Source organism: Mya arenaria, chromosome 7, assembly GCF_026914265.1.
Source record: "Mya arenaria isolate MELC-2E11 chromosome 7, ASM2691426v1".
NCBI lineage: Eukaryota > Metazoa > Mollusca > Bivalvia > Myida > Myidae > Mya > Mya arenaria.
Genome location: NC_069128.1, coordinates 303486 through 326676, shown reverse-complemented (window position 1 = coordinate 326676; position 23191 = coordinate 303486). Strand labels below are relative to the sequence as shown.

At 34.4% G+C, this 23191-nt stretch overlaps 3 protein-coding genes and 1 pseudogene across 3 annotated transcripts; 2 read left to right on the top strand and 2 right to left on the bottom strand.

Moving 5' to 3' along the window:
- Positions 1-556: 556 nt before the first annotated feature.
- On the bottom strand, positions 557-3506 carry LOC128241702 (putative nuclease HARBI1). The gene is made up of 6 exons (XM_052958743.1): positions 2969-3506; positions 2654-2752; positions 2338-2415; positions 1806-1912; positions 1452-1642; positions 557-977 (listed from the first exon to the last, which is right to left on the bottom strand). Exons 1-6 carry the CDS (start codon positions 3504-3506, stop codon positions 974-976), a joined length of 1017 nt encoding a protein of 338 aa, XP_052814703.1. The 3' UTR covers positions 557-973.
- A 2386-nt stretch (positions 3507-5892) lies between these two features.
- On the top strand, positions 5893-11157 carry LOC128240575 (uncharacterized; annotated as a pseudogene).
- A 136-nt stretch (positions 11158-11293) lies between these two features.
- LOC128240576 (uncharacterized) lies at positions 11294-15047 on the top strand. Its single transcript, XM_052957267.1, has 5 exons — positions 11294-11949; positions 12598-12735; positions 13001-13149; positions 13597-13703; positions 14125-15047. The coding sequence occupies exons 1-5, from the start codon at positions 11828-11830 to the stop codon at positions 15001-15003; spliced, it is 1395 nt and encodes a 464-aa protein (XP_052813227.1). The 5' UTR covers positions 11294-11827; the 3' UTR covers positions 15004-15047.
- On the bottom strand, positions 15021-22783 carry LOC128240577 (uncharacterized). Its single transcript, XM_052957268.1, has 8 exons — positions 21902-22783; positions 21023-21126; positions 20578-20697; positions 19609-19685; positions 18941-19208; positions 18634-18773; positions 17852-18049; positions 15021-15705 (listed from the first exon to the last, which is right to left on the bottom strand). Exons 1-8 carry the CDS (start codon positions 22073-22075, stop codon positions 15485-15487), a joined length of 1302 nt encoding a protein of 433 aa, XP_052813228.1. The 5' UTR covers positions 22076-22783; the 3' UTR covers positions 15021-15484.
- Between the last annotated feature and the right edge of the window lie 408 nt (positions 22784-23191).

The following is a 23191-nucleotide window of genomic DNA, read 5'->3' as shown; positions in this document are numbered from 1 at the left end:
TATTTTTAAAATTTCATATTTGTCAATATAACTTCATCTGCATCTCAATGCACAGTAATACAGCAAAATGTTTTTTTCTACCAGCAATGTAGAGAATGAACAAAATGTGGATGTTTCTGTGATATTATTCATGGTTTTCTTTGTCAGTACAACTCACAAAATAGAAACATGTTGATACATAGTTAACAATGACAACAGACAGTAACAATGTATTAACTATCACAGACTCACAGTAGTAATGAAAATGGACCATAAAAATGTTCTTAACTATCGCAGACTCACAGTTACAATTAAAAATGGACCATAACAAATGTTTTTAACTATCACAGACTCACATTAACAATGCAAAAAGACAGTAACAATGTTTTTAACTATCACAGACTCACAGTAACAATGAAAACAGACAATAACAATGTTTTTAACTATCACAGACTCACATTAACAATGAAAACAAACAGTAACAATGTTTTTAACTATCACATTATATTTAAAAAGTAACAGTAAATGCTAGATATCTTGTCAGACATGATCCTTTCGGAATAGAATTTTGGTTTTTGTGATAATCACATTCAGAAATGATCAATGTAATAATAAGTTTCTTATTCACTAAAAATGTACATTTTTGTCTTTTTTTATGGAAATAAATCAAATTGTATGATGCAGTCAATTCTACCATGCCATATAACTCTAAATTCAAAAATAAATCACATACATTGTAACTACAATTTCAACCATTCAATAATGTTTATAAGGATCACAGTATCGTTTAATAAAAGTGTTATGAAATGCCATGAACTAGAGAAACTCAATTCAGACACAAGCATTCAATTTCATCAAATGTGGTCACCACTGTTGTTAAAATATACACATACACAGGGCCATTGATAAAAGACACTTATTTATATCAGTTTAAACCACCTGGTGGAAATTGATGATCATGAAAGTGGTCTCCATCCTTGTCAAATGTTCCTTGTCAACTGTAAATAGAATAAAACAATGCTTGTGTTCATTAACAGTAATAAATACTTATAGCATTGTCTGTATTTCTGGTCTTAAAATTTAATGAAAAATTTACATGCAACACAGAAAAAATGTCAGTGTATCTTAATTACAGTCAGACCCATATTATAATTGTGTTGTAGTTGTTGCAGTTCATACCTGTTGCAGATAGTTTACATATGTTATATAGCATATATAGTTTCCTTTAAGTAGTTTGTAAAATGTATGACTTTTTGATGATGCATGTGTTGTTTAATTTAATAATTTTCAATTATCAGGGCCAGTATAAAACTTGTAAATCTTAAATTTGTAACACAGTTCAAAAGGTCTTTTTAAACTAATAACAAATGTCATACATGTTAGTAATAAGTTGTTTGTATTTTTTTGGAAATGTAATGCCTTAGTGTTTTACAAATGGAAAAGGAAGCTAGCCAGTATAAAAATAGTCAAACCTGAAGTATTGCATTGTAATGTACTCCCGAACTGCCTTTCCGGACATGTCATCGTCATGGTTCAGAACAGTAGGGGGCTGCTGGTCATCCTCGGGCGGAAATTCTTCGGGTTCTCCCCACAGCTTTGCAAGGTTGTGTAATACAACACAACATACCACAATCTTACTTACTTTCAGTGGCTTCATCCGGATCTGATTTAAGGAAAAAATCACAACATACAATGTATTTATGATTCAACAAGTATACCTTTTTCAAAAACAACCATGATTGACATATGTTGTGCATTTAATTAACAATAATTATTAGTACATAGGCATTTGAAAAAACATTGGAGTTCATAAAACATTGGTATACCTCTGTATGTAGTATATGAAATCGCCTCTTCAATACACCAAAGGCTCTTTCTATAACATTTCTTGTGGAGCAATGCGCATCATTGAAATGTTGCTGTGCTTCATTTGCTGAAAATACATCATCATCATCATTATCAGCATCATCATTGTCATCATCATCACCACCACCACCACCACCATCACAACTGTAAACATAATTATTATTACTACCGTAATCACCATCGCCATCACCACTGTAATCATCATCCTAATCATCATCAACGTGATATAAGCAGCATGATAATCCTCAAAATGCTACAACTACCAAACCACAACAACAACAAGAACAAACTCCATCATCAAAATCATCATCACCACCACCAACACCATCATCATTTTAACAAACATACATAAGCAGCTTGCATCAACAATGGAAACTACGCTGCCTTAATTCTTGGGTATCATAATCAAATATTAATCCAAATTAAAATAAAATAAATAAGGATAAAATCAGCATTAATAGGAATGTTTTGCACAAGTGCATGCAACATTACCTGGGTGCAGGTATGGGGTGAGCATGTAAGGCTTGCAAGGGTAGGCACTGTCCCCTAGCAGTATGCCATCTTCAAGGCCTGGAAATGAAATATATTCATGTAAATACAATTGCTATTTTTTAAGTACAATTAATTAAATTTGTATTTATTAAAAAACATGATTTAATTTCAGTTCATCTCTAACATATATTATATCAGAGTTAAGAAATCAAATAATAATTATATTCACTACAAGCTCATACATTATATTAGTAAGTTGGAATGAGTACTTCATGAATGTGACATATATGCCTTAATTATATTAAATAACATTTACCATGATGATGTGTTTCCATGAAGTGGAACAATTCCGAGGTCCTAAATACATGGGCATCGTGCGTACTGCCCGGCCAGATGGCATTTATGCAGTTGAAAAATTAAATCAGCCAGGCATGTTGACTGTTGTAGACTGTAGTGGCGATTCCTGGGATATTATGCAGACATCGCCACTACATCATCTCCCGAATAATATTCATACATGGATTTATAAAAATTAAGGTAAGTGTATCTATGTTTCATGTAAATCTTACTACAATAAAGTTGCTTTTGTTATTCAGAACTAATTCATTAAACAGTACAACGAAATTTTCGTTACCTCTATGGTCGCAGCTGGCTTGCACGTTAATGCTGTGAAAATGTTTTCTATTGACATACTGCTCCTCGTCATCACTGGGCGTTTGTATTCTTACGTGCGTTCCGTCTACCGCTGATATCACAGACGGGAATCCCCTTATGGCATGAAATCCAGTCTTAGTCCTGTGTCTATGTCTGTCTGTCGTCGAAAATTGAATCGCGCTGTCCTTCATGTCAAAAATACAGTCGGTCACTGCAGTTACAACCCTTGAAACCGTGGCAACATCTACCCCAAATGTATCCCCTATTACTTGTAAAAAATTCCCAGTGGCGTAAAAACGTAAAGCAATCATAATCTGTTGCCGTGGTGTCAAGGGTTGATTTCTGCGAGTCGGTCGCTCAAGTCTGTGGCCTATCAGTCGTTCCAATCTGTCTATGTTGTGCGGAGTGAATCTATACCGTTTACGTACTTCCTCGTCGTTGTCTTCGTCCGTTTGTCTATCTATCCTGCGAAATTGTCGAGGTCGCCTAGCGTTCACTATGTCAAGGTCGGCCATCTTTGTTTTGGTTAAATCAGCTAACCAAACTCTTCGAGTCCGGTTAAATTTTGTCCAAAAGTTAGCCGAATCACGCGCTGGTTAGGATAACTTAATTTTTATACAATCGGTTTTCGGATAACTTGACCAAACCAGGGAGATAACCAAAAGATAACCGCTGGTTAGGACTTATCCACGTTTATACAATTGGCTGCTGATAACACGGTGCATATCCATATCGGTACCCTCTTTGCGAAATCTACTGAAACGGTACCCTCTTTGTACATGCCCCGGTCATTCTCTGCTGAAAACAAATTGGCACCCTCTCTCTCATTTTTTAAAGCAATGGAGAATGTTTGACCTTTTAATTTTGATCATATATATATATATATATATATATATATATATATATATGTGGATGGGAACGCGATTTTGATCATTGTGGCGCTAACGTGAATAACGAGAAAAAGCGAGAATCAAATCGCGCACTCTTTTCCCCTTGATGTTTCATGGTATTTTCGAGCTTAAAACTTAGTTATTTGTTGTCAACATAAAAAAACACGTCAATTTCAGCAATAAACCCTCTGCAACACTATTTATTAACGTTTAGTTGATCATAACCTTTTAACGTGTGTTTAATTTACCGAAAGAGTTGGTCAGCTGTTCGGCTTTTGGACTTTGGTAACTACGTCTGTATGACGGTAAGGTGCAAACATTTCTGGTCGATGATGTGAGACGTTTTTGAAATAAAAACAGTATTATTTTATTTTTTTGAAACGAAAGAACATTGATCAGAATATGCTTGATCATGAAATGGTTGTTTATAACCGATATTTGTTCACATTCTGACAAACAACGCAGTAACCGAGACACCGTTTCCCAGTTATCACGAGGAACATCCGGTGTTAAACTTCAACGTTTCTGGGTTCAAATTGTGGAATTACAAGTGGTAAGTGCAAATAAAATGTTATTTAATCATTTATTGATTATGTTTAATCAGTATAACACAATCTGTAAGCTTGATAATGCAATTTGACAGTACTTTCACATGGCAATCAAAGTGATTGACAAAACCCGGAAGTGAATTCTGCGACACCTATTGGAAAATATTTTTTGTTGTTAGCAACCGATAATGACCGCCAAGGTTAAATGTTAAATAAACTATGAGTCAGTTCACGTTGTCACAGGCCTCGACGGTACCTTATGATATAGAATATATTCAAAATGATGATCCAGATTTTGCAAATGAACTACTTAAACTTGACAATCTTTATTTCAATGAACTTGTGCAGTCATCTCAAAGTCAAAATATAAAAGATTCAGATGAAAGGTCAATTTTATCATGTTTTATAAATAATGATGATTCTGATTGTGAAATAAACAATGAACAAGAGTCTGATTGTGAACATGATGTTTCTGAAACTAGTTTCAACGATGATGTACTTACTCTGTCCAGTGCTCCAGCCAGGATTTGAAAAGGGCAGGGTGGAGTTTTGAAAAGGGCAAGCTACATGAGTGGATGTAGGACGAAGTGAACCACTTCCTAAGTGAACCAGGACTAAGTGAACCACTTGGTGAGACGAAGTGAACCATCTATATGTTATATAGGGAATATTCTCTTAATGAAATATTATGTTTCAGAGTTTATTTTCCTGAGTATAAATGATTTAATAGATGATATGGATAAATTGTTAATCATATCAAAGTGTTTATTTATTAGAATTATGTATTTTGATATAACAATGTTTTGAAAAAAGGAAAAGAAAAATGAAAAACAAAATACCTTTTTATTTAATCCTTATAATGAATATATTATCAATACATCCTACTTTGTTGAATTTTATTCCATATATATATATGTTAAAAAATTCTCTATGTTTGTTATTTACACCTCAGTCATGTACCAAAAACAAATAAGTGTGGGTGTTTCATGACATTTCGGCTGGATCCATCTGCATTTCACTAGCATTTTAAAGATAATCTGAGCCTATGATATAATAATAACAAAATACTGAATTTTTAAACACCTTAGTAATAGCCAATAATGTTGAATGTATCAAGTAATAAATATCATAATGTGATAGCTAAATAAACATCTTTAACAGTGTAGCAAATGTGTGAAGTCTTGCATTCAAATGGCGATAATTACTAGTTATTATCACCTTTCAGGCAGTGTGCCATCACACAATAGCCACTATATAATACATATGTGGTTCACTTGGTCCTGAAATGGTACACTAAGGAACTGGTTCACTTGTGAAATGGTTCACTTCGTCCTGCACCCTACATGAGTCGTGTAGGGGCGATTGGGGGTGGTGGTGGGAGGGGTCAATCCCTGTCACAAGGTTGTTTTTTTTAGGGGGGGGGGGTCTGCCCCTAGAATTTGTTTTGTTTACATACTCAATTTAAATCATTTTTCATGATTTTCAGACTTATACAAAATGGTATTGTTGTTTTTTCTATAAAATAAGAAGGGTGTGTTTTAATATCAAAATTAAAATTTGTCTTTTTGTCTGTGGTAGTATGATTGTACTTGTCTGGAGTCTTCTTTAGTGCAATGTTACATATCTCTCCTAAAAATTATGTAAAATGAAGAAAAAACCAAACACAGTTAAACATTTGAAGCAATCAAATAAATAGATACAAAAAAAAGATATATGTTGGAGACGAATCTTAGTTTGGTACGATCGCGATTGGGTACGAATGTTACATTCAGCCTGGCTGTTATTTGATTGTCTTTGGTAAAATAATGTTTAATGTGCTGATGTTTTAGAATAAAATGACAATAAAAATCACTTCCCTGGTTTAAAAAATCACTTATAAAACAGAGCATTGATAAAATAACTCCGAAAAATGTTCTGACAAAATGGCGGTTTCGGCGAATTTTGACAAGATCGTGGACATGGTAAATAAATGCTACATAAAACATCAACATATTTTTGTGGGTAACAAAGAAATTTTTATCATGAATATTTTAGAAATTAACTTTCAAAACTTTTACTGAAAAGGTGATGTATTTGATTGTGTCAGCGCCACCTTTCTTATGTTTACAAATCGGCTGTGACCGTCTGCTTCAAATCAACAATTTTTAATTAAAATGGCGAGTATCATCAGTACAATACAATTAACAATTATTTTTAAAGATTTGTGCTTGACAACTCTTTTCACCATCCCTTCACATTTTCTATCGCATTTTATGAACTTTCATGATTGAATGAACGAGTTTTCAATGTATATTCTGATTGGCTGACATTAAATATCCCCGCCTCCTGCCGATGTTCCCGTATTTGGCTCTTCCTAATTATTGGATTAGAAGATGACCAATTATGAATACACAGGTCGTCTGCTCACTACACAAATACACACTTAGCTGTCATATGACTTGGACAAGGCACATGGGAAGATGAAAGGGCAGTACGGCATATTTTAAGCAGACAATGGGGGCATGGTGACACCTAGCGGGATCACTATTATCATAAGTATTACATAATTTGTCTAAATTATGACAGCAGATTAAGGGCTGCTGCTCTTTCATAATGATTTCAATAGTAAAAAGGGCACTAACGGAATAATTGGCCCTAATAGAGTATTTGTGAAAAGGGCACTACTCAAAAAAGGGCAGGGCGGTAAGATAAGGGGCACGGGCGCTGCGCCATTGAAAAACGGGCTAGCTGGAGCACTGCTGTCAAATGATTATGATGGTACTTCAAGACCTGAAGATGTCAAGGAGATTCATAATGTAAACAAACTGCGAGCAGAAACATGTGGATGTAAAGGATTATATAATGGGAAACCATGCTCATCAGTAGTTGATTTTGAAAAACTGTTAGCTTACAGACAAAACTGCATGGACCTTTCAAATGATGAAAGAGAACTTGTTATTAAGAGTCTTTTGCTTGCCCATAGAGTTACCACTGGCAACATATTGTCCAATAAGAAATCACAAAAGACCCGTGTGAAACCATCGCAGATGTATTATTTTATGGGACACAAAATCTGTAAAACCACATTTATTTTTGCACATGCAACATCTTACTGCAGTTTGCAAAGAATGGCAAAATCACTGGATTCTGAGGGGATAAAGCCCAGAATTCATGGGAATAAGCACAAGGCCCCAGCTAACGCCCTTAGCTTTACAGACCGAAGCAGGTTGAAAACCTTTATTGAAAATTATGCAACAGACAATGCTTTGCCATTGCCAGGTCGGCTCCCTCATTGCCCAAATCAGACTGTTCTTTTATTGCCATCTGATGTTAACATTTCTGAAATTCATGAAATATATCAGGAAAGTGCTGTTGAGACTGGCTATAGACAAGTGTGTCTTAAAACATTTCGAAACATTTGGAATGAACTTTGCCCTCACATAGCCTTGGCAAAGCCAACGACAGACCTTTGTTTTAAATGCCAAAAATTTGGTGTAAAATTGGGAAAGTCTGGTCAGCTAAGTGATGAAGATAAAAATGAACTTGTAAGTGAGTACGAGGCTCATCTAAGCACTGCAAAAAAACAAAGAGAGCAGTACAAGGAGTTAACTGCTGCAAGCAAAGATGTTCATAGCAGTGAAATTCTTTCACAAGGTTAGAGCCATTCCAAAACCAAAATAAGATTTATATGTTAATATATTGATCAAAAATATTTGTTCTGAGTACACTTGTCTGTGCCACAATTAATTATTATTTACTCTAACATTTTCTGATACAGTGTATATTACTATCATTTGAAAGTTACTGAATAGCGGTAGGATCACCTGTTTTCATAAATTACAATACTATTTGATTTTTTTTAAATGCTATAATTATTGTCTTTAAAGGTGCTGAACCATGTAGCCAAGATGTGCACTACTACTACTCATGGGACTTTGCCCAGCAAGTTCACTATCCACATCATGCACAACAAGTTGGGCCGATATATTTCGCCACCCCGCGAAAGTGTCAAGTGTTTGGCATGTGCGCCGAAGGTTCAGGTAAATTTTTATGGTTAGATGTCACTTGGAATTAAACAAGGAGTAACAGAATAAGACAGTTAAAACTAACTGAAGTAATACATAGTTTACAAATAATTTATTTTTCACAGTTTTTCCGTATTTTACCATTAAGAAAGATTACTAGGTATACCTAGTAGAATTCATTTTTATGCGTGATTGGCTTGTCAATGTTATCACGTGATATTACCAAGTTGGGTATGTAGCTTAAATGTTCCAAAGGTTTAGAGTAAGCCTTCGTAGCACAGTGAATACAACACTGGACTGCAATTTTGGCAACTACGGATCGAACATTAACATTTTGGTATTTTTCTTTCAATTTTGATATCAAAAAGTAAAACATTTTATTAAATAATTGTCCTGAGATTCATTACAGAAAAAACATTTTTTGATGCCAATCTGGTGTAAAGTCCCTTTAACAATTAATATTTATTAACAGGAAAGCAGACATTTTATCTTGTGGACGAGGCCGAATTGCCAGGGAAAGGAAGCGACAGTGTCGTGAGCATGGCCCACCACTACTTTCAGCACTTTGGCGTTGGTGAAAAACATGCTGAGGTATTTAGTGCTTCAAAACGATTACCCATTAAAATTATCTATAGAATAAATATGGATTAAAGGTTCTATCAGCCTATGCAAAGTTCATCCTTATTGCTGAGAAGAGATTATGAGAATCAATAGTGAATATAATAGATGATGAAACTTAACATATATTACACCATGAAACACATTCTTACTCAGATGTTTTTCCATTTCACATTCGATGCTTGATAACAATTGGATATTTAGTTTCAACTATGGCTTATGAAATGTGTCCCTCATTGTAAAATTGTACGCATAAAGCTCAAATATGAAAAAAGATTGTTTTAAATTTTCCAGGTTCATTTTGATAATGCCGTTGGCCAAAACAAGAACCACACTGTGCTTTGGTATGCCATGTGGCGTGTTATGACAGGTCAGTTTTCTAATCTGTTAATAATTGTTTGTCTGTTTTTTAAGGAATTGTGCATTGAGCTGTCTTTTGAAATCAATCACATCATTGATACCTGCAAGCAGTGCTCTAATTTAATAGAATGCTGAACTGGATGAAGTTAAAGCATAGTTGGCAGTAATTTTATATAAGGGATATGTTATAACTAAATAAACATATATGTAAACACTCCATTATTGTAAGATTTATATGTCTTGAAAATTTTATTATACCATAGCTAAAATAATATCCTTAGTTGTTTTTTTTTTTAATATAGATACGTTTTATTTACACTGAACAGATCTTCCTACAATTTTCAGGACTGCATGAGAGTGTAACACTAAACACTATGTTGGCTGGGCACACCAAATTTGCTCCTGACTGTCACTTCGGCATCTGGAAGGTCAAGTGGCGATGCTGTAATGCCGAGAATCTTCAAGAAATTGCCCACACAGTATCCGCCTCTTCAAAGTCTGGCCACAACATCCCACAGCTGGTTAATGACCCTCAGCAGCCAGTCACATTTCACAGTTGGAAATCATTCCTAAATACGTATTTCAAAACTCTAAAGAATATCACCAAATACCACCATTTCTATGTATCAAAACAGAAACCAGGAGTAACCGAGTTGTAGTTTGCAAAGAGTTTGTAGATTCATCAGAAAGTGAATTTAATCTTTTGAGGATGAATCCAGAATGTGGTATTTTGCCTAAACTAAAGCAACCACCGTGCCTAGATGCTGCACGTCAATGGTACCTTCATGATTCTATAGGTCCATTCTTTAGATCTGAGTCATCAAGATCTGCAGTATGCCCTAAACCAACTATGGGGAAAGTCAAAGTTGATATTGGCAAAAATGACACACCGAAAGGCAGTAAACGCAAACATAGCCTTCTGTGTAAATTTAATGTGGACTGGTTAAATGTAGTGCTGCATAGATATGTTTGTCAAACCAGCCAGGAAGTATACTTATGTCATAAATGGCATTTTAAGCAAGTGTAATTAATTGTAACATGACATCATAATAATGAATAGTGTTGAAAATGTGAACTCTTTGTAGTATCGATGTGTTTAGGACTTTAAATACTCACATAAGTAGGTTTGATATGAATATGAGAGGAAATGAAAAATAACTTATTGGGATTGTTTACTTAGATTGTTATAGGCTTGCAAAGTCCCTTTATATTAGTTGGACATAAAACACTTCTTTAATCAACTTTGTATTGAACAACTTGAGAAATATCCTCTACATCTAAAGACTAGCGCAATTAAGTTATATGTATCTCTGCCATTTGAAGCAGGAGAAAGAATATTTGCTTTTTTGTGTATTACTAATATCATTGGTTGGTTGCATTGCATTGTGGAAGTGTTTTTTATTACAAAATCATTGCAAACTACAACTCTGTTTTTTTGCAAATGAAAGAGAATGTGCAGATTTTTCCTTAATCACTTGCTAGGCCTTTAGCATTAATTACCGAAATGTGACTTGACAATTTAAGAAGATGCATTTTTTAGAATTAATACTTCAGTTGAAAATGACATCTCAATGAATTAAGTATTGTCATTTACTCATTTGTTGATGAAATGTTGATTGTAGATCAAATGTTTGTGGCAAATGTGAAAAAATGATCAAAAAATGGCATTATCACATGTAACCATAGGAACAGACTGTTGTTTCCATAGTTCTTTTTGTCATTTTGTACATAAATGAGCAATGTGTACTCTTTGTCTCTATGAATTAGTTAATGTGTTAGCTATAACATACAGTAAAGTTAGTATTTCGACATTGATAGTGCATTTAAAGTAAGAACATTTTTAATGGACATTGTTTTCAAACTGTTTATCAATGTGTAACAGAATGATCCATATCTTTTGATTTCTTTGTACAAAAATGACTTAAACTTAAGGTTTTTATATCTTACAGACTTGGTATCATTTAGATGCCAAGAACTTAAAAGGCATTGTATATTAGGAACACATCTTTTTGTGGCAGACTTCAAAAATGATTGGAATTAGCATTTTCATTAGTAACCATAGCAACAGATTTTTGCTTTGACCGTTGTGGCCAATTTCTATGTCATTATGGACATTAGCAATGTGTACTTGCTATTTTAATTTTGAAGTTTATGTAACACTAGTAAAGATAAGTTAAAAATTTAAATATCTTGACATGGATATTGTATTCAAAATTAGAACAGTTTTGTTCAAATTGTTTTTTAGCGCTGTGTTTCAAAATGTTTCATATGTTTTTTAAACTTTTGTGAAATTTAACTTGAAACTTCAGTTTTAATTTCTGAAAATACTTAGTATCATAAAGAAGTCAATAGGGCGCGTAAGTCTCGTTTTACTTTCACTTTCGGTTTCGGACTTCCGGGTACATCACTGCCATTTATGAAAATGGTGTATTGTTATGCTTTTGGCTGTACGCATCGCACAGGGGGCAGACAGGCTTGTGGACTCTACAGATTTCCGACTAATGACAAGGACAGAAAGAAATGGATTGACAGATGCAGGTAATTGCAACATTTTAGTCTACAAATACTAATTGTGACTAAATAATGTTCATTTTGTCAGTCGATCAGACGATGTTGCTGACATAAATGACCTTTGCTATTTATCACTGTTCATCAACAGTTGAATTTCAGATACACGATATGTTGTGTACTTTTTCCATGCTGATTCACCAATGGTGTGAATACTACGAGATAACGAAGGTAAAACTAATTAAACAGAACCGTCGTCTATCTATTATATCATTACCCCACCCATCTCAATTAAAGAGACACGTTCATATATTTGTAATGTACAGTATGGTGGCAAGATTTTATAAATTTTCATTGAAAAGTACATTTTGTTACTTGATTCAGTTACTTTACTTAATTGTATTAACAAACATTAAAAAGTTACTGACAGAAGTGAGATACCCAATTGTACCTAAATGTGTATGGCATAAACTCCACACGTCATGTACTGTATTGATGTAGTGACAGTACTGGTTGAGTTGTATAACCTGAGCAGTTTATGTCTTACTATTGTATATCTACATATTTAAATTATTGTTCTTACAAGTACGCCTTATCACTGTTTAAATGTTCAACTGCTTGGATTGTCCCAGTATTTTCAATAGTATGATTATAAACGTATTCATGACAATATTTCAGACGGGCAGACAGGCCATATAACGGCAACGACCGGATATGTAGCTGTCATTTTGTTGATGGGAAGAAGGAGAATGGTCCAACCATCTTCAGCTTCAGTAAAGATGTTGGCAGCTTTCCAGACCTGCCAACCCCAACAAGGTAAATTTAATGAATATTTTGTGTTTTAAAACTTTTCACAGCTTATGCTAGATAGAACTTCCTCGTACGATAATAACACTATTTGTTGTCCAATATCCTTATAAAATCATAGTCACTGTGATTAATATCACAATCATAATGTGCTCTTTAGTAGTTTCAGTATGATTAAAATAATTAGACTACAGTTACTAAACTGCAACAAGGTCTGTAATTGTTATTTGAAATGATATTTATACATTTTCTTTCTTTATTTATTTTTATCCAGACGTAAAAAACGCAAGGTGGAAGAGGCTGTGGAACCAGAAATTGACGTCCCTGATACAGCCACTGGCAGCAACCATGACCATAGCGACATAAAGCAGCCATTGTCAGAAATGGATGATATGGAAGGTTCTACAGCGTGTTCAAAATCTGGTACATTTTTTAGTATTCATACAAAAATTATAGACACAAAAAAGAACGCGGTCAATCCAGAGATCAAACCCAAGATCCCCTTGCAATACAGATGCTCTTACAAACTGAGCTCAATAAGTTTCATACTCTCTGACCAGTACTATGTGCTGAACCATTTGAACATACATGAAGACAAACTTATTTTTGCTGAATATATTATTTCATGTGAAATGTCACAACAAAATTCAAAGATCAATCCCTGCATTGTTTTACTTCTATGTTGCCCTTTACTTTGTCCACCATTTACAAGTATATTTTAATGAATTTATTTTATAAGAATGTTCCAATTTGTAATTAATATTCGTTTTTCTTATTTCTTGCCATTCCAGGGGCATATTGGACAATAAAAATTTTACTCCCAGGTGTCATAGGCAGTTTTAGTTACTTTTGTCATACAAAATGTTTCAGTTCCACAGCTGGAGGAGCAGGTTGCAGAGTTAGAGAATGAAATCAAAACTCTTAAACTGTCGAAACCAAGACTGACGCTGCAAGATATCATTCATGATACAGATAAAGTAAGTTTGTTTACTTCAAGAGGATTTGTTCAGTGACATATTGAATTTATTTAATCAAGTGAACATCTAAAGTAATATTTTCACAAGTGAAAATGGGAAATGTTTGTGTTGACAATATGAATTAAGATTGATATCTCGATGAAACAAAACAATTGTTTTTATCATATGGTCAAAAGGACATTTACCAAGTGATAAATATATAAATAGTATGAATACATATATTGCCTTTAAAGTACTTAAAATACCTCTTATTGTCAAAACAATTGTGTTGTTTACATTGGTGATAAGCATTTTCACTTTATGACAGATACTCAGATTTCATATATTGATATGTCTACTGAATGCACAAGATCATTTATCGTAACATAATATACAACAGTCGCGTGGAATTAACTGACAGTATTGTTTCACTGTTTTGCAGATGCTGTTGTACACGTCATTCCCAACAGATGTTTTTCAAGTGCTGGCGAGCATGGTTCAGAGGATGGCCCCATTCAACTATTATGCTGGTTGGACAGTCACATGCTTTAGCATTCAGGATCAACTTCTGATGGCTTTGATGAAACTAAGGTTGAATTGTAAGGACCTAGATTTAGCTGTCCGGTTCAATACCAGCAGGGCAACTGTGTCTAATGTTATAAACACCTACATATCTGTATTGCATGAAATACTACACGATGGTGTTTTAAAGGCAGTAGGAATTCCAAGCCAGCTGAAATGCAAAGGCTCCATGCCAAAATCATTTGAAGATTTCACCTCTGCTAGAATCGCTATGGATGCTACAGAAATCATACAAGATGTGCCATCAGATATGAACAGTCAGTCGCTGTCTTACAGCAGCTACAAAAGCAGACACACTGTTAAGGCTGTAACCTGTGTTGCTCCAAATGGTGCACTTGTTTACAGTTCAGATTTATACCCAGGTTCCACATCCGATGCTGCAATTGTCGAACATTGTCATGTTCTAGACCAGCTTCAGCCTGGAGATCTAATTCTAGCAGACAAAGGATTTAATATATTTGATAAACTTCCAGCTGGTGTTTCATTAAATATTCCACCATTTTTATCCAGTAAAGGACATTTTACTAAGGAAGAGGCTGAATTGTGTTTCAAAATAGGAAGAAGTAGAATCCATGTTGAAAGAGCAAACGAAAGAATAAAAAATTATGATATTTTAAATCATATTCCTGCTCAGTATAGACATTTGTCAACCAAAATATTTCAACTATGTTGCTGTTTGGTTAACCTTCAGGCACCATTATTGAAGGAAATTGCTGATAAATATGAGATTTTGGAGTGAAACAGTAAACAACTAAATGAAAAGATCTTTCTTTTACTTCAGTTTGTGTCCTGTGCATGATAATCAAACACCACCTGTATGAAATTTAAAAAAAACGGTATTATATTTATGACAAACAAATATAACACACCAAATTTCTGTGCATAAGGTCAAATTTAAAACGAGAATTGAGGTCAATTGTGCATACGCCATGTGATCCAGCTTTTTTTATATAAAAAGAGTTTCTGTAATGATCGCAGGACTTCCCTTTTGTTTAAAATAATTGATTCAATTAACAAATTTTCAAACTTTAAAATAGTTTTCAAAGATGACAGAAGTTTGTAAAAGCAGTGTTTGATAGTTAACATTGAATGTGATACAGACTACTAAATCTTTTATAATGGCAGTGTCAAACTCTGAAAATGGTCCATTTTCAGTGTCAGCTATTACATTAGTACATTCATCATTTTCATGAAGAAAATAAACTCAATAAAGTATATCTTCATTTAAGAGATGGTAAAAATGTCAACATGTAAAAATCAATCATAGAAGACATATTAATTGCCCAAGAATTGTCTTTTAATATTCTAACAATTTGCATGTCTTTCGTTGTCCAAACAACCAAATCACAACACTGAGTGCCAGTAATATGAAGCTGTCCCTGAATTTGGTGCCAGTAGTCATGTGAGCGTTTCAAGCACATCCTGCCATCTGGTGATAGGTCTGGAAAAAAAACAAAGTCGTCTTTTGATCATGTCTTATGAACAAACAAGAGATGTTTGTCAAACATTATGCCCCCTGAGCGCCAAGTTGCCAGAAATATTTGGACAATTGAATGAAATATGCATGGACTGAAATGACAGCTGATTTGTCATTGGATGCATATGAGGCAGGTCATCTACTTATGATAACTTAAGAAGGCAAATAAATGCCCAACTAAAATAGTAACATAAAAGAAAATCATTTCTATACAAACATTTATACATCAATCCCAATCATCTGTGCATGCATTAAAAAAATATGGACAATCAGAAAACCTTTTTTCAGCTTACAGTCACACTGACCTTGACCTTTGACCCACTGACCTCAAAATCAATAGGGTTCATCTGCTGGTCATGACCAATAAGCCTACCTAGTATGAGGTCCCTGGGTCAAAGCGTTCTCAAGTTATTGATCGGAAACCGTTTTTCATGTTAAGGTCACACTGACCTTGACCTTTGACCCACTGACCTCAAAATCAATAGGGTTCATCTGCTGGTCATGACCAATACACCTACCAAGTATGAGGTCCCTGGGTCAAAGCGTTCTCAAGTTATTGATCGGAAACCGTTTTTCATGTAAAGGTCACACTGACCTTGACCTTTGACCCACTGACCTCAAAATCAATAGGGTTCATCTGCTGGTCATGACCAATAAGCCTACCTAGTAGGAGGTCCCTGGGTCAAAGCGTTCTCAAGTTATTGATCGGAAACCGTTTTTCATGTTAAGGTCACACTGACCTTGACCTTTGACCCACTGACCTCAAAATCAATAGGGTTCATCTGCTGGTCATGACCAATACACCTACCAAGTATGAGGTCCCTGGGTCAAAGCGTTCTCAAGTTATTGATCGGAAACCGTTTTTCATGTAAAGGTCACACTGACCTTGACCTTTGACCCACTGACCTCAAAATCAATAGGGTTCATCTGCTGGTCATGACCAATACACCTACCAAGTATGAGGTCCCTGGGTCAAAGCGTTCTCAAGTTATTGATCGGAAACCGTTTTTCATGTAAAGGTCACACTGACCTTGACCTTTGACCCACTGACCTCAAAATCAATAGGGTTCATCTGCTGGTCATGACCAATAAGCCTACCTAGTATGAGGTCCCTGGGTCAAAGCGTTCTCAAGTTATTGATCGGAAACCGTTTTTCATGTTAAGGTCACACTGACCTTGACCTTTGACCCACTGACCTCAAAATCAATAGGGTTCATCTGCTGGTCATGACCAATACACCTACCAAGTATGAGGTTCCTGGGTCAAAGCGTTCTCAAGTTATTGATCGGAAACCGTTTTTCATGTAAAGGTCACACTGACCTTGACCTTTGACCCACTGACCTCAAAATCAATAGGGTTCATCTGCTGGTGATGACCAATACACATACCAAGTATGAGGTCCCTCGGTCAAAGCGTTCTCAAGTTATTGATCGGAAACCATTTGGTATTCCTACCGACCGACAGACAGACCGACCGACCGACATGTGCAAAACAATATATCCCACTTTTTTCAAAAGGGGGCATAAAAATGCTTGTTTCATTTTCATTTAAAATGATCACTTAAAGCTGCACTCTCACAGACTGACAGTTTTGACCTCTATTTTGGTCTCAGAATCAGCTGATTTTGGAATCCATGCCTTCAATTCAGTCATAAGAGGTAACTCACTATAGAACAGATCTCAATTGGATGGAAAACTGCCGAAAATTTCATTTCTCTTCGAGCAATTTTATTGCTTTTAGCCATAGTACATTAATTTTGAAAATGAAATATGAAAACTGCGATCAGCTCTTTTGGCAGCAGTCTTACATCACTCGTTTCCTGGCATTTATGCAAAAATTGGCTCATTCCAAGACAAAACTAAAATAATTCAAAAAATCAATCTGTGACAGAGCAGCTTTAAGTTAAATAAATAATAGTAGTTGATACATAATGGTATAAGCAAGCAGCATCAACATATTCCATCAAGCGATAAGATAAATCAAGTTTACAGTTTGTGATATGTGTTTACAGTTTATGTCCACCTTTTTCTGTGTCAACAATCCAGAGATAAAATTATTATTTTTCACTTATATTGAAAATCATCTTATAGAATAAAATGAGTGAAAATACCTAGGTAGAAGTCTTTGTTTGAATGGCATGCCTCCGTAATAGTCATGTCCTTGGCAGAGAAAGGGCACTTCACCTCGATGATGTCTGGTGACATTACTGGCTGTTCCTTATCTTGGAGGTGAATGCGGCCACAATAATCTCCTTGAACAAACCCGTCAGGTGAAGCCCCAAGGATGCCTGATTCATGAAGCCAAATGCCTGTACAATATTAGATACACGTAAACAGTCATCAGCTACAATATGGTTTAACGACACTGGTCAATTAATGAATGTACCCATACTGGGGCTCAAATCACAAACCTCTTGATAACAAGGTTGATGCATTACACAGAGAGCTAAATCTCTACTTGTTTATTTATCAGCAAGTTACAAATATTTCACTTCAATACTTTACAATCAAACATTCTCGGCAATAATACATAGACTAGTGATTCTTGAATATAGCAAACACCATTTACAGTATTATAATCATTTTCATCTCAATACAAATGTAATATACATAAAGGTCAATGAAAAGTGGTGGGAACTTAAAATGTACATTGACATGAGCTTTGTAACACAGATGAAGATGAATCCAATTTTGAAATTAAATATTCATATCACATTATCATTTGTGCATTGTGTAATATATTAACATGCAGTAACTGGTTGATGTCATTAGGTACCAAATCACATTAAAATGTACAAAACTTTATGGTACCTTTCAGCATTAAGCATTTTCAATAATAAGAATCATTGGATATTTTTCATGAATCAGAAAAAAAGACATTTAAAATATTTACCAGTTTGTACCAATGTCACCCCTCCAGTTCTGCAATATGCATCTAACCCATTTTTCTCTTGAGTTATTCCCCACTGGATAGGCGCCCTCTTCTGAAGATTGTAGGCGCTCAGTAGCCGTTTCTTCAGGGATGCACATAATCTGTAAATACATTATCATACTAAAGTGACATCACACATGTTATTAACAGTTGTATATAACTGAATACAAAGTATATTGCTATCATAATGCTTGGATAAAAGGGAAAAATAATAATAAAGATAGTTTTACAAGAGACATATTGCTTAGTTTATCATCCATAGCTTTACCGATTGCGTTTGGAAGCAGCAATTATTTGTCCAAAGTTGGAGGCAGTGAATCGGAGCTTTCTGGCGGCTGCCCAAAGGGAGTTTTCCCTCTGCCCGGTTGTCATGAAGGCTATCTGGGTTATCTTCTCCTGGGACAGAACAAGTGATCGCCTAAAATATGTGCGTGGATCTTGTGATGAAAGGTATCCTGGGCTTAATAACACATCTTCAATCAGTGGTAATGGAAGTTGTGGCGGCTTGGGTTCCTCCAACAGAATCCAGTGTAAAGCTACAAGTAGATAGTAAATAATAAATTTCATTAATTAAAGGAAAATTGCAAAAGTTAACTATTACATAAATAAAATGCATACAATGCACAATCGTGTGAATAGGTATACATCATTATTTTACAAGATCCTTGTTTATCAATATTAATTTAATTATTATACTAAACATTATTATTTTGTCATTTGCAATTTCAGAATTTGTCATTTGCAATTTTAGAAAATTTTATCAAAGTTCAGACCAAATATTTTGAATGCAGAACATTTTTTTATCAGAAGAAACAAATGAAAGTATCAAATTATGGTAAAAAATAAAAATGACAACGTCAATGAACAGACATATTATTCAATCCCAACTGTAAAACAGTAACAAAAATCAACATTTAACTCCAACAATTTCGCAACCTGTGAAACGCCCTAACTGCCCTAGGCAGTTATATAGAAATGATCTGTCGTCTGCTGTGACAGTCCTCTTAAGAGCCCTGGATAAAAATATTTTTCAACAGACATCGATCCAGACTTCAAGCTTTTACCAGACCAAAGATTTTTTTTGTCAACTTGGTTCTTTGCTGTTGTAAATTAGGCAAGTTTTTTACCAGTCGTGCTCAAATCATACCAAACATGTCAGGCAGTATCTGCAAATCGTGGTATTTAATCTTAATTGTTCTAGTTAATCAATAAAATTTATGTTAGCATTTCATAATAATGTAATTATGTCTCCCCCTCTCTGGGGGAGACATATTGTTTTTGCCCTGTCCGTCAGTCCGTACGTCACACTTCGTTTCCGATCGATAACTGGAAAACCGCATGACCTAGGATCACCAAACTTGGTAGGGAGGTTGGTCGTGAGGTGTAGAGGATCCCTATTGTTTTTGGGGTCACTAGGTCAAAGGTCAAGGTCGCGGCGACCCCCAATATAAAAAACATTTCTGCTCAAAATCTTGAGAACGGTTTGACCTAGGTTCACCAAACTTGGTAGGGAGGTTGGTCGTGAGGTGTAGAGGATCCCTATTGTTTTTGGGGTCACTAGGTCAAAGGTCAAGGCGACCCCCAATATAAAAAACATTTCTGCTCAAAATCTTGAGAACGGTTTGACCTAGGTTCACCAAACTTGGTAGGGAGGTTGGTCATGAGGTGTAGAAGATCCCTATTGTTTTTGGGGTCACTAGGTCAAAGGTCAAGGTCGCGGCGACCCCCAATGTAAAAAACATTTCCGCTCAATATCTTGAGAATGGTTTGACCTAGGTTCACCAAACTTGGTAGGGAGGAAGTACAAATTTCATGTCCATCATTGATTATTTCTCACCTACGACCACACAATGGGGGAGACATGCGCTTTTTCAAAAAAGCAATCTCTAGTTATAATATTTTTACCTGTACTCTTGTTGCCTTGGGGGATATAAGTCAGTCATTGTAACTGTAGTCTTTGGAGGTGCTGACTTCGGATGTTTGAGCCAACTGCATTTTATATCTGTTTTGCTAGCTCTCTTGTACCTGCAAACAAATGTACAAATGATGACCACATTTGAACAACATTTAAGAAGCAGTTATTTTACTATTGGAGACATATTATTGTACTTCAAAATGATAAATCACTGCTATGATTTCCGTTAAACAGTAAAAATGTATTTTTAGTCTCAACTAGTAATGTTCATATAGCCTTAGAGTAAAATAATCTGTATTTGTCCCAGCTATAGCAAATAATAATATCATTGAAAGTTAAGAGCTTTTTATGTGTACATATGGATATTTCGGATAAAAATTTAATTATATTCAAAATATATATCACAACTGGACAAAAGTGATTAAAATATTTAACCCAAACAACAAGACTGCTGCTACATGATGGCATTTATACTCAGCCATAGGGCATTGGCAACGTGTAGACTGCACTGCACCATTGTTTTCTTGCTCTAGGAATATCTGGGGGAAAAACACAGAAGAGCCTACTATAAATGTAATACATACTATATATTTAGCATTACTAAATGAAAACAGGGAAAACCAAAAAATAAAGTCTACAAATTTACAAAAAAAAGTGAGCTTTGCAACCATAACATCAAGTACAATATAAATCATTAGGATACATGTACAACATTATACATGTTTTATCCACAGGGGGCAGAAGCAACTTTTTTTTAAGTTTTCCTAGCCTATATATATATATATATATATATATATATATATATATATATATGTATATTATTTTTTATACATTAGAGAGAGAGAGTGAGGGAGAGCGAGATTATATACATTTACTCTCTATATATACATATTGGATAGGAAAGCTTACAAATAGTTTGCATCTGCCCCCTGTGGTTTTGTCTGTCATCTGTCAAATATGTTTTCATCTATATTAAATATGTCGATGAACAATAAAAAAGTAAATATTTGATAAATACACAATATTTTATAGATGCATAAGGGTAATCATATATATACATGAATGGACAGGTGTACTTCACCCACAAACTCAACGTTTTCAACCCTAAGATGGACAGAAGAGAAGATATGTAATACATCACTATAGTCATCAATAAATACTTGTTATTATTTAAAACGTAGTTCTCCACACATTTTTGTTTGAGAGTAACAGTTCCGGGATATTAACCAAGGCAGCAGGCACTATGAACCGGATTGAATCGATTTTTTGTTGACTGTACAGTAATGCGTAATACACAAAATGATGTTTTTTTACCTGGACAGAATACGACGTATCTCTCATGGATGCCTGAACATTTGCCTGTATCACTCTTAGTTCATCGATGGAAAATCGTAATACTCTCCCGCTTTCTACCGCTGCTTCACTTTTTCTTGTAAGCTTCACATGACCGTCGACGTATCTCGACCAGTACAAAATTGACAGCGCCATGTTGTAGTTTGTTTGTACCCGGAAGTGCAAACTCTCGTTAATTCTCGGAGGTCACATGACGTGACTTACATGCCCTATAACTATAAATAATTTAACTAAGATATAATTCTTTGTTATGCAGACTTTCAAAAATGATTGGTAATAGCATTTTCATAAGTAACCATAGCAACTGAATTTTGCTATGACGTTTGTTGTAAGTTTCTTTATCACTATGGACATTAGCGATGTATACTTGTTATTTTCCTTTTGCAGTTTATGTGATTCAAGTAAAGATACATAGTTTTATATTTTAATATTTTGACTTTTATACTTCATTCAAAATAAGAACAGATTTAGCCAACATTTAGTTCAAATTGTGTTTAATCCCTCTGTTACAAAATGTTCTAATAGTATATCCATTGTTTTTTTTAATATTTGACTTGCAACTTCAGATTTTATTTATGCAATTGCTTGGTATCATAAAAAAGTCAATTACTTAAAACACAACTTTATGAATAACATTATTTTTTGGTAAACATGTAGAAAATGAGTGAAAATGGCTTTATCAATAGTTACCATAGCAACCAAATGCAGTTTTGAACTTTTTATTAACTTTTGTAATCAAACAATGAGTGCTTATTGTTTCTATGCTAAAACTTATATGTTACATGTAAATAGTCCTTGACATGATATTAATGTGACATGGATATTTCATTCTAAATAAACACATTAGACCACATACATTTTGTTCATTTCAATTTCTACACCCGTGTTACGAAAAGTACTATATTTTTTTAGGTTTTGTGAATTTTGTCTTAAAATTTTGGATTTTTGTTCTAGAAATACTTGGCATCATAAAGGTTACAATATCTCAAAATGTCATTTTTGGGCCAGAATGATCATATTCCCATTCCCATCCACATATATATATATATATATATATATATATATATATATATATCTACTTACGGCATTAAGGAGACCGTATATTTTTTACGGCATTAAGGAGACAATTTGTATATTTTTTGTTTTATACTTTATTTTGCTTTTTTGTTAATAATTTAGTATTGAAATGATCATTTATTATGAGTACAAAATTTAGGCTTCTTAAATTAATTAACAAAAAATATACGTAAT